General features: G+C 34.6%; 1 protein-coding gene across 1 annotated transcript; it reads right to left on the bottom strand.

The window, feature by feature from the left end:
- Positions 1-758: 758 nt before the first annotated feature.
- On the bottom strand, positions 759-1,967 carry LOC119084526. Its single transcript, XM_037194538.1, has 6 exons — positions 1,947-1,967; positions 1,762-1,834; positions 1,630-1,698; positions 1,416-1,568; positions 1,059-1,338; positions 759-1,002 (listed from the first exon to the last, which is right to left on the bottom strand). The coding sequence occupies exons 2-6, from the start codon at positions 1,807-1,809 to the stop codon at positions 860-862; spliced, it is 693 nt and encodes a 230-aa protein (XP_037050433.1). The 5' UTR covers positions 1,810-1,834; positions 1,947-1,967; the 3' UTR covers positions 759-859.
- Positions 1,968-15,910: the final 13,943 nt, after the last annotated feature.

The following is a 15,910-nucleotide window of genomic DNA, read 5'->3' as shown; positions in this document are numbered from 1 at the left end:
ATTCCTGTCACAACCTTGGACAGCGACGGCCAACAGCTTCCGTAGTAGCGTTGGACTCCTGGTGAACTACTCTCTACTATCCATTGCCAAACTTCTTTGGACACTGATGTCCAAGAGATTCCGAAACCGTAAACCATATACTGTATTTCGATATTTAGCGCTTCCACACACAGACCCTTCGACCCTTTTTGGGTATGTATCGGAGCGTCTTTCTAAGCACTACAAACCTGCACACTTCCTAATAAATCGTTTGTTTATTGGCCAGATAATTCAACTTTTAGTTCAAAAATAATTTTTTTTCAACATACGACACAACTCTACTGCCAAAAATTAAAACACAACAAGAAAAAAGTGTTTCCACAAAATTGTCAGGGGAGACTAACGATTCTATAGAGCAATCGATCATTCGGATCGGATGTGGCTTGAATCTGAGTTGTTCGATACCTTGGCAAATTCATTCTTAGTCCGGTTGCCTCAATTTTAGGCCACACCACGAACACTTGACGGACGATTTTCAAAAACTATTCTTTATGGGATTATCTATTCACAATATTTTTCTAAGAATTTGAGCCTATTTGAGCAATAGAATAGATTTCTAAATAGATATAACAATTTTGATGTTAAGGATTCATTGAATTTTTCATAGTCGAACGGTGAACTTTTTTCTGTTGAATCCGATTCTAATTAGTAGGAAACCAATAATTTAACTAACTAATATTTCGGCTTCGTCTCAAGATGACGATCGACATATAGTGCAATAAAATATCTTCAAAGGATTCTGGTTGCATAAACTATTTCAAATTTCTTTATTCATATTATAGGCGGAGAAAAATAAAAGGTCAAAATTACATTCCAATTCTCATTGGTACCCATGGACCTGGACCAATGGCATGTTAATGCTGCGTTCCTTTCTACCTTTCCTACCATTTCCGTGTCCCCAAGGTCCTAATCGTGGCATCGGACAAGTTTTGATATGCTCTTGCAATTTCTTGCAATTTTCATCTGAACAAAAATTTGGAAAAAATTCAATGAGTCGTTAAAAAATCGTACATATCTACCATCGTTTTGGAAGTTCGTTTCTGGACATTTAACAACGTATTGGCCATTTAAACAAATCATCATCAACACTGACGCGCGATTACACCGGCGTCCTGATTTAGACGGTTGAATGTTTTTGAAATCGGATTGCAAAACTTCAATGCATTTATCAACCGCATCCGAATGAATGGACGCCCAAGCACTATCTTCGGATTGACTTTCTAGAGCCTTAATTAATTCGTCCCGGTTGATTTCATCATTTTGGAAAATTTCGTTGTTAGTTAAACAGTTAGCCATGCACTAAAAACAACAATATTCATTAATTGGTGACGCTTGGTGCACGTCATTTAGTTTCTCTTTAATGCGCCTAACTTTACCACATCATCACCGACAACTGTGCTGTCTGCTTGATCTTCTTTAGGTCCTTCACGTGCCTCATGATAGCGTTTCATTAATATCTCACGTGTCTTTTTCAAACAACCCTGTACATTCGGCTTGAAAACAGGTTTTTTACAGCATTTGTCGGGGTTCTTGAATTTAAATTTGTATCAAATTCTCACCACAGAAAGAATTTTTCGTTAGTGCACTTACGCTTTGACGGTCCAAGGGAGGTGGGCCATTACACTGTTCAGGCTCGACAGTTTCTTCTGCAAAGGTCATCTGTACAATGGAATACAATGGTTATAAAAATGATATCTAATTCATTTCAGCTGAATGCATTACATAAGCCAATATACCGATCAATATAACCACAATTAGTCCACACCTCATATCGTTCGTTTTATATACTTGTGATCTTAAAATAATTAAATTTTTAAATTAGAATTAAATTTGCATAATCGTTCAATACTGAGCCCCTAACGGTAAAGCTGTGAAATATTTAATAAATTTTTAAAATATGTGTGTACTCGAGCAAAGTATACAATAATCTAAACTGAATACTAAAAATAATTAGGGCTCATTCGTGGTAATTAAATGCCATAAAAATTATAACATCACACGAATCGATAGAATCTCGTTACTGTTTTTCTTCGTTGTTTTATTTTTAAATTAAATTTTAATTAATCGCCGTCACGCCAGGAAGTATCATCTGATTATCAACGTTATTGCTTACAAATATAATTCCTCTATTGAGAGATGAAAAGTTTTCACTCAAGCCAACTTAATGACCAAGGCTGCGTTCGTCCAACGCTGAAACTTGCGATATCACACAGTTTGCATACAAGAGATTAATACTTTCTAAACTCAACTAAGTTATGAAAAGAAGAACTTTCATTGCCTTTTGAGAAAAGTGTTGAATACAACTTTTTAAGCTAATCGATGTCGTTGATGTTTGGACTATGGTTGAGTTCCTTAAAATATCTCTCGTAACACCATCTTAAAGTCTAGAGAAAATGTCCAACATTTTTAGTGAAATATTCCACTCGGGGTGTATTCATTGTCTTCGGCTCAGGATACAACCTTCGTCCAAAAAATTTTCAATAAAAAAATAAACAAATAATTCCGTTATCAGCAACCAAATTACAGCTCCAGACATTACTTTCTGCTGTTGTACCTTTACTTCGTCATGCTAGATTAGTCGTTTCTCGAATTGTAGAGTTTAAGTTTCACAATTGTATACTTATTTAAGTTTACAAAAAAACGAATTTAGTTGAGTGTCGTTGTACATGTTTTTGATAGCCGGATATTGAAGCTGATTAAAGTATTTTAGTATTACTCTTATCATTGAAAACAGATTGGAAGTATACACCTAAAAAATGTCTGCTCTTCTCTCTAACATTCGTGCAGTGACTGTTGCATTAGCAGCTTATTCATCAGTTGTGGAAAATAAATTAAAAATAGCTCGATAAAAATGGTAAACGAACGTACGATCTGTTGTTGCGGGGCTTCTTCAGGGACAAGAGTTATTCCCTTGACTGTAAGTCAGGGTCTTATGCCGGATAATACCCTTAAATGTTTGTATGAAAGGTTGTATGATATGTAATGAAAAACGGAATTGTTTGTCCCAATATTTTGCTTGTAAACACGATAACTTGAGTCATTATCAACAAATTACTAATTTTATTTTTTTAATCGACGCAGAATTGAATTCCTGAGGTTAAGTTCGAAGATGGGCTATGTGGGATTAAGGATCAGGAAGTTTTTCCAGAAAAACAGTATTTTCCACTGTTGGAAATTCAATCAATCGAAAAAGATTACTTTGATGGAATTTGATTTTGTCGGTCAGTTATATCCATCTATCACGCATAATAGTCAGCTATCACGGTGATAGTTGGCTTTAGTCAGGGATAGTCAGGTGAAAGTCAGCTATCACGGTGATAGTTGGCTATAGTCATGTGAAAGTGTTGAGTTCAACTAGACTACTGTACAGTCAGGTCAACTTGATTATATGTGTGGTTGTAATGATATGATGTTGCATTATTGCTGCTCAGTGCCGGACTGGCTCCAAAATGCCCTTCGGGGAAAAGTTCCAAAAGTCCAACTTTTCGGGGACCATTTCGTACTAAGCCCATGGGACTCTGAGTTTTATAAGCTCTAGGAAATATTTTTTAGTTCGATTTCATTAAAAAATTAAGTAATTAAGAGGTAATTATTTTGACGTCCATTCAAATGATTTCACATTATCGCCAATGTTTAATTCAAATGTTAATTCATTCCACGAACATTGACCGTAATGCCTAGAGGTGTTGTTGTATGTACAGATATGAAAGAAGGATCGATTTCTTATTTTTAGTTAATAGAAGTTAAAAGTTAACTTTTAGCTATTTGAAAACTCAAGAACTTAAGGTTGCAAAGCAACCTGAAACGACCTGAGGGTATATCTTTCGCCTACGACGTTCACGGCTACAATAAATTAAGTACAATGTGTTTCAATATTTTTATACTGCAACCTTGCACCAGGGCAATATACTCCCTTTTATGACCTGTTTAATGTTAGGTAATTGCTTGAGAATTCCAAAATTGTTCGAAAACAGACTGTAAACTAGTACCGTTGAATTGTGCCGTATCCTCAGTATCCTAGATACCAAAAAAATATTCAGACAAAATCCAGAAAAAAAGCTTAGAAAAAAATTTATTTAAAAACGACCAAAAATAAATATATACTCGGAAAAGACACAGGTCATAGGAAATAATTTAGGAAATCACAATCAAAATAATAAAATTTAAAAATTTTAGTTTTAGCAAATTACTCATTCAAATAAGGAAATTTTAAAATTTGATTCACAGCTAAAGTATAGGAGAATTTGAAAATACTAGCTTTAGAGAATCAATCACACAGACAAACTAAAAAATTAATTAGGCTCATTTCGGATATGTGGTTCACAGGAACTACAATTTTGGCTGTGTGATTTTCTGACAATTTACAATTTTCGATTTTCCCTACTTCGGCTATGATTTGCTGTGATTTCCTTAACTACGAAACGTTTTTGTGGTGTGACTCAGCTAACGACAAAAACTTCCAATATATTTAGAACTACAATTTATTTATGTGTGATTTCCTAAAACTATAATTTTCAAATGTCGAAGAATGTGGAAAAAATACTGAATCTCTAAATTGTTGGAATAACAAAGAATTTATGTTTTTGAGTGACTTTAGCCAATTTGAGACCAAGTCTTGGGACATGTATTTCGGTAGAGGGCTTAGCCAAAAAAAAAATGTTTTCTCGAAAAAAAAAAATTCTATTGGCTTGGGTGGCTTTAAAAGTTTGGTTTGTTTTTTTTGCGATATTTTTTGCCGGTAATTGAGATTAAAATTGAAATATAGTGAAAAAGTAGCTTTTCCTCGTTAACACATCAAAACTTCCACGAATTTTCGCGCCCCAAAATGTAACAGAAAATTCTTAAACAAATTAATTTAGGTTCAACGTAACCAGGAAATATTGTGAGCTTCATTGGAGTTGGTATAATAACGCAAATAAATATTTAATTTAAAATACAATTAGAGATGAGCGGGCCGACGTTTTTTCAATACCCGACCCGACCCGGCCCGATCCAATTTTTTGAACCCGAGCCCGACCCGACCCGAGACTTTTCTCTTCGCGGCCCGACCCAACCCGACCCGAAAAAATCATCGGCCCGACGTGACCCGACTTTTTTTTACTATAAGAAATTTAATGAAAAATCATTTTCTAGTCGAGTCGAGTCGGGTTATCACCCGAACGCAAATACTTTTTCCAACGAAATGTTTACAATTTTTCAATGTTAGGTTCAGTCACCAGTCGGGTGATCACCCGCAAAGAGTATTTCAAACGGAATGTTTCAATTTTTTCGATGTTAGGCCCAGTCGGGTAATCACCCGAGCGCACTGTTGCTGCTATGAATAAATTCACTTTATTTTGTACTTTCATCTAAATCAGTTGTTTTTACTTTTACTCTGCCATCAGGTTATGGGCTACCAGCGAAATTAAAATTAATTTCGAGTTGAATTTTCTGAAAATTTTAACTAGTCCAGCATCCGTTGCATAAAGGAAAAAATTAAATAGTAAAACCGCATAAGCGTTTGTTGCGAGAATTTGGTAGAAAGACTAAAGTGTGCTCATAAAAACAAAAAAATTCGGCCATAGAGTGAGATACCGTTGAAGTGCATCTGTTGCAAAAAACGATCAATTTTTTCCATGCTGAACATCGCAATGGGGCAAAAAAACGAATTCGAAGTGAAGAAGGTAACCGGCAGTGATAATTTCCATACGTGGCAATTCGCAATGATAAATTATTTTGAGTTGAATAATTTGGACGATTGCATAACCCCCTCGAAAGAAAATCCTGATGTACCGAAAGAAAAGAAACCCGAAACGTTGAAACAGGCAAAAGGTCGATTGGCATTGAGTGTAGATGAGTCGCTATATGCTCATATCCGCAAATGTACAACTTGCATTGGAAATATGGCAAACGTTGAAGAATTTGTTCGAAGACAAAGGATTGTTACGTAAGATCGGTCTTTTGCGCCAACTTATATCTGTTCGATTGGAAAAATCTACGTCAATGCAGAGTTACGTTAACGAAATCATTAACACATTGAATAAGCTTAGCGACATTGGCTTTGACATAGACGATGAATGGCTTGGTGTCATTTTGTTGGCTGGTTTGACAGATCAGTATAGGCCATTGATAATGCGTATTGAAGGCAGCGGAGTTAAAATAACTGCCGATTCAATAAAACAAAAACTTTTCTACACTCATGAAGAGGATAGTACGTCTGGTGAAGTGTTTTTTGCCAATAGAAGGCCCAATTTCAAAGGCAAACCGAGAAGTTTTAATTGCTACAACTGTGGTGGAAAGAATCACAAAAGCGCCGAATGCAAGAAGAAAACCAATTCATACAGTGATCGAGATATTCAAAATATTCCTGATGATGACAAATGACAAATGCGCATAATCGGGTTGGATCCAGTAAAATTGCTAGAGGTACAGCATTTATGGCACAAAGTGACAACAAAAGCAAATACGATTAGTTCATTGATAGTGGTGGTTCGAGCCATATGACACCGTACAAAGGCATTGTAAACAATAAAAGTGAAAGTCGAGTGAAACAAATAACAACAGCTGATGATGCAGTATTGCAAGTGGATAGTATTGGAGCTGTCAATTTTAATATTTTGGGAAACACGATTGAAGTAAACGACGTCCTACACGTACCGGATTTAGCTGTAAATTTGTTGTCAGTGGCCAAAATTGTAAGAAGCGGTAACACGGTGCTATTCGATCAAAGCGGATGTAGAATTTTTAATGCCAAGAAGGAGGTGGTTGCGCAGTGTAAGGAGACAGACGGCGTTTACAAGATCACCACGAATGGATACAAGTGCATGTTGTCGAGAGCAGCGAATAGTGTTATTGAGTGGCACAGACGTCTTGGGCATTTAAATTACCAAAGCATGTGTAAGATGAGAGATGGAGCTGTCACTGGAGTCAAGTTTGGAAATGATGCAAATATTTTGAAGGCGTGTGAAATTTGTCCAATGGGAAAACAAGCCAGATTGCCGTTTCATACCAGTAAAAGTCAATCGAATAACGTTTTGGATTTAATCCATGCCGACCTGTGTGGTGACATGGAAACTGTATCGATTGGTGGCGCTAAATATTTCCTCACCCTTATCAACGACTTTTCGAGAAAAACATTCATTTATTTCCTGAATTCGAAGGCAGATGTACTAAGCTGTTTCAATGACTTTAAATTGTGGGCCGAAAATCAGTGCGAACGCAAAATCAAAATTGTTCGAACGGACAACGGATTGGAATTTTGCTCGAAAGCGGTTGAGGACATGTGCTCAGTAAATGGAAGAAGAATATATAGGCTGTTTTCACTGCTGTACGTCAAACTAAAAAAAGAACAATACCTGTCAAATTTTGACGAGGGTACAATAGACCTGTCAAAAAAGGGTAATATAGAGGTCAATAAATCTGTCAAAAAGAGTTGATGAATAGACAATAGAACTATAATGACCTAATATATTCGCGTATTTTATCAGTTATTATGTCACTATATCGTGAGAAAGTCTTCTCCCACACTAAACACAATGACCCTATATAACAATAGAAACTCAATGACTTGATATATTAGCTCTTTTAACCTAATTCAATGTCACAGGACCGTGAGACAAAAAAAATTCATCTACGCTCTATAAAAAAAGATAAATCTGATTGACCTGGTATACTTGCTCTTTTTACCAAATTTACTGTCTCAGAATCTAAAAAAAAAATGTTTCCCACACTCGATAAGAAGGCATTATGAATAGCAAATTATATACAAAGAAATTCAAGTGACCCAATCGCAATATTATGTCTAAAAAATCAATTATTCCTAGAAAATAGCAAAAATCCTTTATCAATTTAATTTCACTCGTCCATTTATCATCCACTAAAAAAAAAAAAGAACAACAAATCATTGTGATACAGGTTGTAAAATCAACTAAAACATATATCTCCTCATCAGACAAAAGTGCCTGATAAAAAATTCTCAAAAGGTTCTATAAATCAAACTTAGTTACACGATCCATTGTATCATAATGTTCCTATATAATTGGTCGTTACATCGAATTCACTGTCTCAAAATAGTGTGAAATAGATTAATACAATAGAAAAGTAAAATCAAAAAATTAAATTCTATTGTATCAAATACAGTAAAAACATTTCTTAGTTTCAAAATCTTCACTTTATCAATCCAATTTATCATTCCCTAAATAAAATCTGTAATAAATTATAGAATAAATTCAAACACCTATTGTATACAATAGAGATTCAAGTGACCCAATCTCAATATTTTGTCTAAAAATCAATTATAGCAAAATAGCAAAAATCCTTTATCAGCTAAATTTCACTCGTCCAGTTATAATCCACTAAAAAAAAGAACAACAAATCATTGTTGTACAGGTTGTAAAATCAACTAAAAATACATCTCACACAACCTTTACGCTAATAAAAAAAAAATGAAAGTATTCAGCCGCCTTTTGTTAACTCTATCCTCAAAGAATGCTATACGCAACAAAGGATATGGAAAAAAAATGTTGTTACCTGTTAGCGCACGGTAAGATGGACAGCGAAGAAAAATTTGTTTATTTTATTTTATTTGTGTTGTTAGTATTTTCTTCACACGAACACAATAGGACCTGTTTCGACGTACCGAATATATTTTATTCAAGTGATGGAAATTAAATTACCCCCTCCATGATCCTTACGACGGAAAAAATATATGTTTCGGTGCAATGTTCGTCTCGTTTCGGAAAAGATTTAGGTGGGGTGCTCAAAATCAGATATAAAGAGACATTGTTCTGTAGGAAAATCATCATTCTGTGAAATCAGTTTACCAGTCACTTCGCTAAATCGTGAAAATTTAAAACATAAAATACCAAGTTATTACAAACATGGCACAAACAATTGTTGATTTGTCAAACATGGCTCCTTTTGGATTAAAACGTCCGGCAGCAGAGGATATAGCGGCATTGGAGCCGGCAAAAAAGAACAAACCCTCAGGATTGTGGACTCATGAATCACGAATGCTGGCTGAAAAAACCATCTACCTCAACAAGTCTGCCACAAAATATGTCATCATCGGCAACGACCCCGAGACTTTTGAACTTACCATGAAAATCTGTGATCGCGTTACTGGCAGTCATATCACCATTCCCACTGCAAAAAGAATTTACTTTTTCATGGCACGTATTGCACTGATTGTCACCGGTAGCGGGGATATTATTGGCGACGTTAACACTATAACCACAGAGCTGCCGAAGGACCAGTGGAAATTTTCCGAGAAAAACGGGTATGGAGCAATCGTGATGCACAAAATCAGTCTGGAAAATCTTCATCACAGCCGAGCGTGTATTGAACATGCAGCTGGACAGCGCCATGCATGGTCAAGCAAATACCCCGTAATGCTACAGTCCATTAAATACGAATTGATGGGTTTATCATCGTGGGACCAGGAACAAGCATTGAAAAGAATTATCTCCCAGAAGCCCCGTAGACTTGAGGAAGTGGATGAAACTACTATAAAGCACTACATTGCGTTTGGCATCATCACCAACTGTACATACCTCGAAACTTTGAAAACATATGATAACATTTATAAAAAATGAGAAAAGGAAAGAAAAATGTACTTTCTGAATAATAAATTTTTTGTGAGTGAAAAAGAAATTCTTTTATATCATTCATCTACTGGAGACCCCACCTAAATCTTTTCAGAAACGACACGAGTATTGCAATGAACAGTATTTTGGCTCCATCTCGCTTTATATTTTCGCATTCGCAGCATACTGTACAACTGTTAGGGTGAGTAAATATATTTTCCCTTTTTCGTGTAAATAAAAGTATCAGACTGAAACCCTGCGGGTTTAAGGCTGAAACTTTTATTAATTGTGCCCTTAATCCCCCCCCCAGGACAGAGGTCAAAGGACACAACCCCTGGGCGGCATCGGAATCTCACTTATAATTAGTAATGGCATCCGAAAAGGGTTGACGAGGGTAAAATAAAGGTCAATAAATCTGTCAAAAAAGAGTTGATGAATAGACAATAGAACTATAATGATCTAATATATTCGCTCATTTTATCAGTTTTTATGTCACAATATCGTGAGAAAGTTTTCTACCACACTAAACACAATGCATGGTAAAATTCGTGAACCAATCGTGGAAAAACTTTACACCCCTAAGATGATGGTGCCTTCTGAGGATACTGGGTACAATATAAGCCATATTTCCAAGAACACCTTTGGTGAAAATTTTTTTTGCTGATCATCAAAGTGGAGTGAATTTACGAAATCTTAAACTGGAAAAATGATTTCGTGGACATGTGCTGTACTGATTGTTTATATATTATAATGATAATAATAATAAAAAAACAAGAAAATGTTTTATACATCTTTTTATTTAGTCCATAAAATGTTCTTCACAAAAAGGTGATAAAAGAAGTTTTTACTTTTCTTTAATATTATAATCTGCATTACATTTTTTTTGTTTTTTTTTGTAAAAAACCGGATATTGTTTTACTGTTAAAAATATACTTTATTAAAATGAAAACAAAGAAATTAATTGAAGAGGTTAACTATTACATAATCACTGACAAGTAAATTATTTACAAAAATTTCATTGTTGGTGGTGTGGTTCAAGATAAAATCTTAGTACTGCTACAACGTCGTCATATGTGTATGTACAATCTTCATCGCCATCGCCCGAGTCGGTAGCTTGACTTTCGCCAGATTCTGATCCTCCTGAGTTATTGTCTTCTTCTTCTTCTTTTTCTTCTGTATCATCATCATCTTGGTCACTTTCAGTACCAACATTGTCGCTTTCTTCATCATTATCGCATTCTTCAGTTTCTTCGTCACTATTGTTTTGGATATATTCTGAATGTTTTCTAGAAATATGCCTTTTCAAGTTGTAAGTAGTGGCAAGAGTGCTCGGACAATACGGACATGCTACAGTCATTTTTTATTCTTTATCTTTGCTCGGCAACGTTTGGGGTGAAACTAAGGTAGTATAAGTCTGTAGCGTCTTATTTATTACAACGATTCTTATGAAACCGAAGAATAGCTCGAAGCTCTTCATATGTATAATTTTTAGGTTCACTGAGAGTCTCATCGCGCAACATACCGTTTCCTGTCAAGTCTGCAACGTAATTATTGGTCTCATTTACTTTCAAGGCGTTATTCGCTGGATATACAATCAAAGGTGGTCTACCTAAACGTCTATTATTGCGGGCTGCTCGAGGCCTAGGGTCGATCCATACGTTATTAGGAGTACCATACAATAATTGCACTTCAGGCTTGTTGACGTTTACGTGTTTCTCGTAGTGGTGAGAATGCAAGTAGAAATGACTTATAAACACTTCACCACATATTGGACACTTCATTTTTCTTTGTGGAGCGTTGTGCCAGGTACAAAACCCAAAGTCCTATAATCTTTATAATTTTGTAAAGATTTTTTAATTATAAGAATATCTGTTCTTGCTACTGTATCAACTGCACAATACCTTATCATTGACTGAATCACATCTATCCTTAACATGGCATTTATAGACAAATTTCCGCGATACTTGATTTTTTACAACCCTATTTAGTGTTATTCTGAGATTTCACTATTTTAGGGTAAAATATTTTATCACAGACGAGTTCAGTTAAATGTTTTAACCCCAGACCTATCACTCCAACTGCTGAATGCCAATTTTTGTTTCTTAGCCAATCAATTAGAAACGCTAGAATTGCCTTTTTATCGGCATTGTGGATATCATCGGTAGTACAGGCATCTTTGTAAGCGAAATCGTGTTCTTTAGCAATAAAATCATCACTATCTATCGGAGCACCATTATTCAATTCATTGCCTGGACCAAGATATTTATGCCCTGGAAACAAGAAAAGGTTACCAAATGCCATTCTCTTCAATGGTATTCTTTAGTAGTTAAATCTTTGATTATTTTCAACACTTTCTGTGTTAGAAAATTATTTTTCAACACTTTTTTGTGTCAGAAATTTATTTTTCGACACTTTTTTTGCCACAAAATTAATTTTTCAACACTTTTTTGTGTCAGGAATTATTTTTTCAACACTTTTTTGTGTCAGAAATTTATTTTTTCAACACTTTTTTGTGTCAATTTTTTTTTTTTTCAATACGTATTCTTTAGTATTTAAATCTTTGATTATTTTCAACACTTTTTTTTGTTAAAAAATTATTTTTCAACACTTTTTTGTGTCAGAAATTTATTTTTCGACACTTTTTTTTGTCACAAAATTATTTTTTCAACATTTTTTGTTTCAGAAATTATTTTTTCAACACGTTTTTGTGTCAGAAATTTATTTTTCGACACTTTTTTTTATCAAAAAAATATTTTTTCAACACTTTTTTGTGTCAGAAATCTTATTTTTCAACTCTTTTATGTCAAGTGACAAGATTGAGTTGCTTTGAATAAATTACCGGTGTGTTTTACACACTGTACACTACTCAGAATCATTCGGTAATGACTTGTTGAATGATTGTAGTTTTCTTTTTATAAAATGAAACTTGTCTTCTTCCATAGCGTTTAGAATGACAAAGGACAACCCCCCCCCCCCCCTTTCCGGCTACCAAGCTGACAAGTATCTATTATTGGCCGGAAGGGGTGGGGGGGGGTTGTCCTTTGTCATTCTAAACGCTATGGAAGAAGACAAGTTTCATTTTATAAAAAGAAAACTACAATCATTCAACAAGCCATTACCGAATGATTCTGAGTAGTGTACAGTGTGTAAAACACACCGGTAATTTATTCAAAGCAACTCAATCTTGTCACTTGACATAAAAGAGTTGAAAAATAAGATTTCTGACACAAAAAAGTGTTGAAAAAATATTTTTTTGATAAAAAAAAGTGTCGAAAAATAAATTTCTGACACAAAAACGTGTTGAAAAAATAATTTCTGAAACAAAAAATGTTGAAAAAATAATTTTGTGACAAAAAAAAGTGTCGAAAAATAAATTTCTGACACAAAAAAGTGTTGAAAAATAATTTTTTAACAAAAAAAAGTGTTGAAAATAATCAAAGATTTAAATACTAAAGAATACGTATTGAAAAAAAAAAAAATTGACACAAAAAAGTGTTGAAAAAATAAATTTCTGACACAAAAAAGTGTTGAAAAAATAATTCCTGACACAAAAAAGTGTTGAAAAATTAATTTTGTGGCAAAAAAAGTGTCGAAAAATAAATTTCTGACACAAAAAAGTGTTGAAAAATAATTTTCTAACACAGAAAGTGTTGAAAATAATCAAAGATTTAACTACTAAAGAATACCATTGAAGAGAATGGCATTTGGTAACCTTTTCTTGTTTCCAGGGCATAAATATCTTGGTCCAGGCAATGAATTGAATAATGGTGCTCCGATAGATAGTGATGATTTTATTGCTAAAGAACACGATTTCGCTTACAAAGATGCCTGTACTACCGATGATATCCACAATGCCGATAAAAAGGCAATTCTAGCGTTTCTAATTGATTGGCTAAGAAACAAAAATTGGCATTCAGCAGTTGGAGTGATAGGTCTGGGGTTAAAACATTTAACTGAACTCGTCTGTGATAAAATATTTTACCCTAAAATAGTGAAATCTCAGAATAACACTAAATAGGGTTGTAAAAAATCAAGTATCGCGGAAATTTGTCTATAAATGCCATGTTAAGGATAGATGTGATTCAGTCAATGATAAGGTATTGTGCAGTTGATACAGTAGCAAGAACAGATATTCTTATAATTAAAAAATCTTTACAAAATTATAAAGATTATAGGACTTTGGGTTTTGTACCTGGCACAACGCTCCACAAAGAAAAATGAAGTGTCCAATATGTGGTGAAGTGTTTATAAGTCATTTCTACTTGCATTCTCACCACTACGAGAAACACGTAAACGTCAACAAGCCTGAAGTGCAATTATTGTATGGTACTCCTAATAACGTATGGATCGACCCTAGGCCTCGAGCAGCCCGCAATAATAGACGTTTAGGTAGACCACCTTTGATTGTATATCCAGCGAATAACGCCTTGAAAGTAAATGAGACCAATAATTACGTTGCAGACTTGACAGGAAACGGTATGTTGCGCGATGAGACTCTCAGTGAACCTAAAAATTATACATATGAAGAGCTTCGAGCTATTCTTCGGTTTCATAAGAATCGTTGTAATAAATAAGACGCTACAGACTTATACTACCTTAGTTTCACCCCAAACGTTGCCGAGCAAAGATAAAGAATAAAAAATGACTGTAGCATGTCCGTATTGTCCGAGCACTCTTGCCACTACTTACAACTTGAAAAGGCATATTTCTAGAAAACATTCAGAATATATCCAAAACAATAGTGACGAAGAAACTGAAGAATGCGATAATGATGAAGAAAGCGACAATGTTGGTACTGAAAGTGACCAAGATGATGATGATACAGAAGAAAAAGAAGAAGAAGAAGACAATAACTCAGGAGGATCAGAATCTGGCGAAAGTCAAGCTACCGACTCGGGCGATGGCGATGAAGATTGTACATACACATATGACGACGTTGTAGCAGTACTAAGATTTTATCTTGAACCACACCACCAACAATGAAATTTTTGTAAATAATTTACTTGTCAGTGATTATGTAATAGTTAACCTCTTCAATTAATTTCTTTGTTTTCATTTTAATAAAGTATATTTTTAACAGTAAAACAATATCCGGTTTTTTACAAAAAAAAACAAAAAAAATGTAATGCAGATTATAATATTAAAGAAAAGTAAAAACTTCTTTTATCACCTTTTTGTGAAGAACATTTTATGGACTAAATAAAAAGATGTATAAAACATTTTCTTGTTTTTTTATTATTATTATCATTATAATATATAAACAATCAGTACAGCACATGTCCACGAAATCATTTTTCCAGTTTAAGATTTCGTAAATTCACTCCACTTTGATGATCAGCAAAAAAAATTTTCACCAAAGGTGTTCTTGGAAATATGGCTTATATTGTACCCAGTATCCTCAGAAGGCACCATCATCTTAGGGGTGTAAAGTTTTTCCACGATTGGTTCACGAATTTTACCATGCATTGTGTTTAGTGTGGTAGAAAACTTTCTCACGATATTGTGACATAAAAACTGATAAAATGAGCGAATATATTAGATCATTATAGTTCTATTGTCTATTCATCAACTCTTTTTTGACAGATTTATTGACCTTTATTTTACCCTCGTCAACCCTTTTCGGATGCCATTACTAATTATAAGTGAGATTCCGATGCCGCCCAGGGGTTGTGTCCTTTGACCTCTGTCCTGGGGGGGGATTAAGGGCACAATTAATAAAAGTTTCAGCCTTAAACCCGCAGGGTTTCAGTCTGATACTTTTATTTACACGAAAAAGGGAAAATATATTTACTCACCCTAACAGTTGTACAGTATGCTGCGAATGCGAAAATATAAAGCGAGATGGAGCCAAAATACTGTTCATTGCAATACTCGTGTCGTTTCTGAAAAGATTTAGGTGGGGTCTCCAGTAGATGAATGATATAAAAGAATTTCTTTTTCACTCACAAAAAATTTATTATTCAGAAAGTACATTTTTCTTTCCTTTTCTCATTTTTTATAAATGTTATCATATGTTTTCAAAGTTTCGAGGTATGTACAGTTGGTGATGATGCCAAACGCAATGTAGTGCTTTATAGTAGTTTCATCCACTTCCTCAAGTCTACGGGGCTTCTGGGAGATAATTCTTTTCAATGCTTGTTCCTGGTCCCACGATGATAAACCCATCAATTCGTATTTAATGGACTGTAGCATTACGGGGTATTTGCTTGACCATGCATGGCGCTGTCCAGCTGCATGTTCAATACACGCTCGGCTGTGATGAAGATTTTCCAGACTGATTTTGTGCATCACGATTGCTCCATACCCGT

The sequence above is a fragment of the Bradysia coprophila genome, unplaced genomic scaffold, assembly GCF_014529535.1.
Source record: "Bradysia coprophila strain Holo2 unplaced genomic scaffold, BU_Bcop_v1 contig_75, whole genome shotgun sequence".
Lineage (NCBI taxonomy): Eukaryota > Metazoa > Arthropoda > Insecta > Diptera > Sciaridae > Bradysia > Bradysia coprophila.
This window is presented reverse-complemented; position numbering and strand designations above follow the sequence as displayed.

Bases quoted from the DNA above. Each gene is read 5' to 3' on its own strand.
- LOC119084526 (XM_037194538.1), bottom strand. From the start codon at position 1,809: ATGAGGTGTGGACTAATTGTGGTTATATTGATCGGTATATTGGCTTAT. The intron at 1,699-1,761 runs GTAATGCATTCA...TCCATTGTACAG, and splicing joins TGATCGGTATATTGGCTTAT to ATGACCTTTGCAGAAGAAAC. The intron at 1,569-1,629 runs GTAAGTGCACTA...TTTAAATTCAAG, and splicing joins CTCCCTTGGACCGTCAAAGC to AACCCCGACAAATGCTGTAA.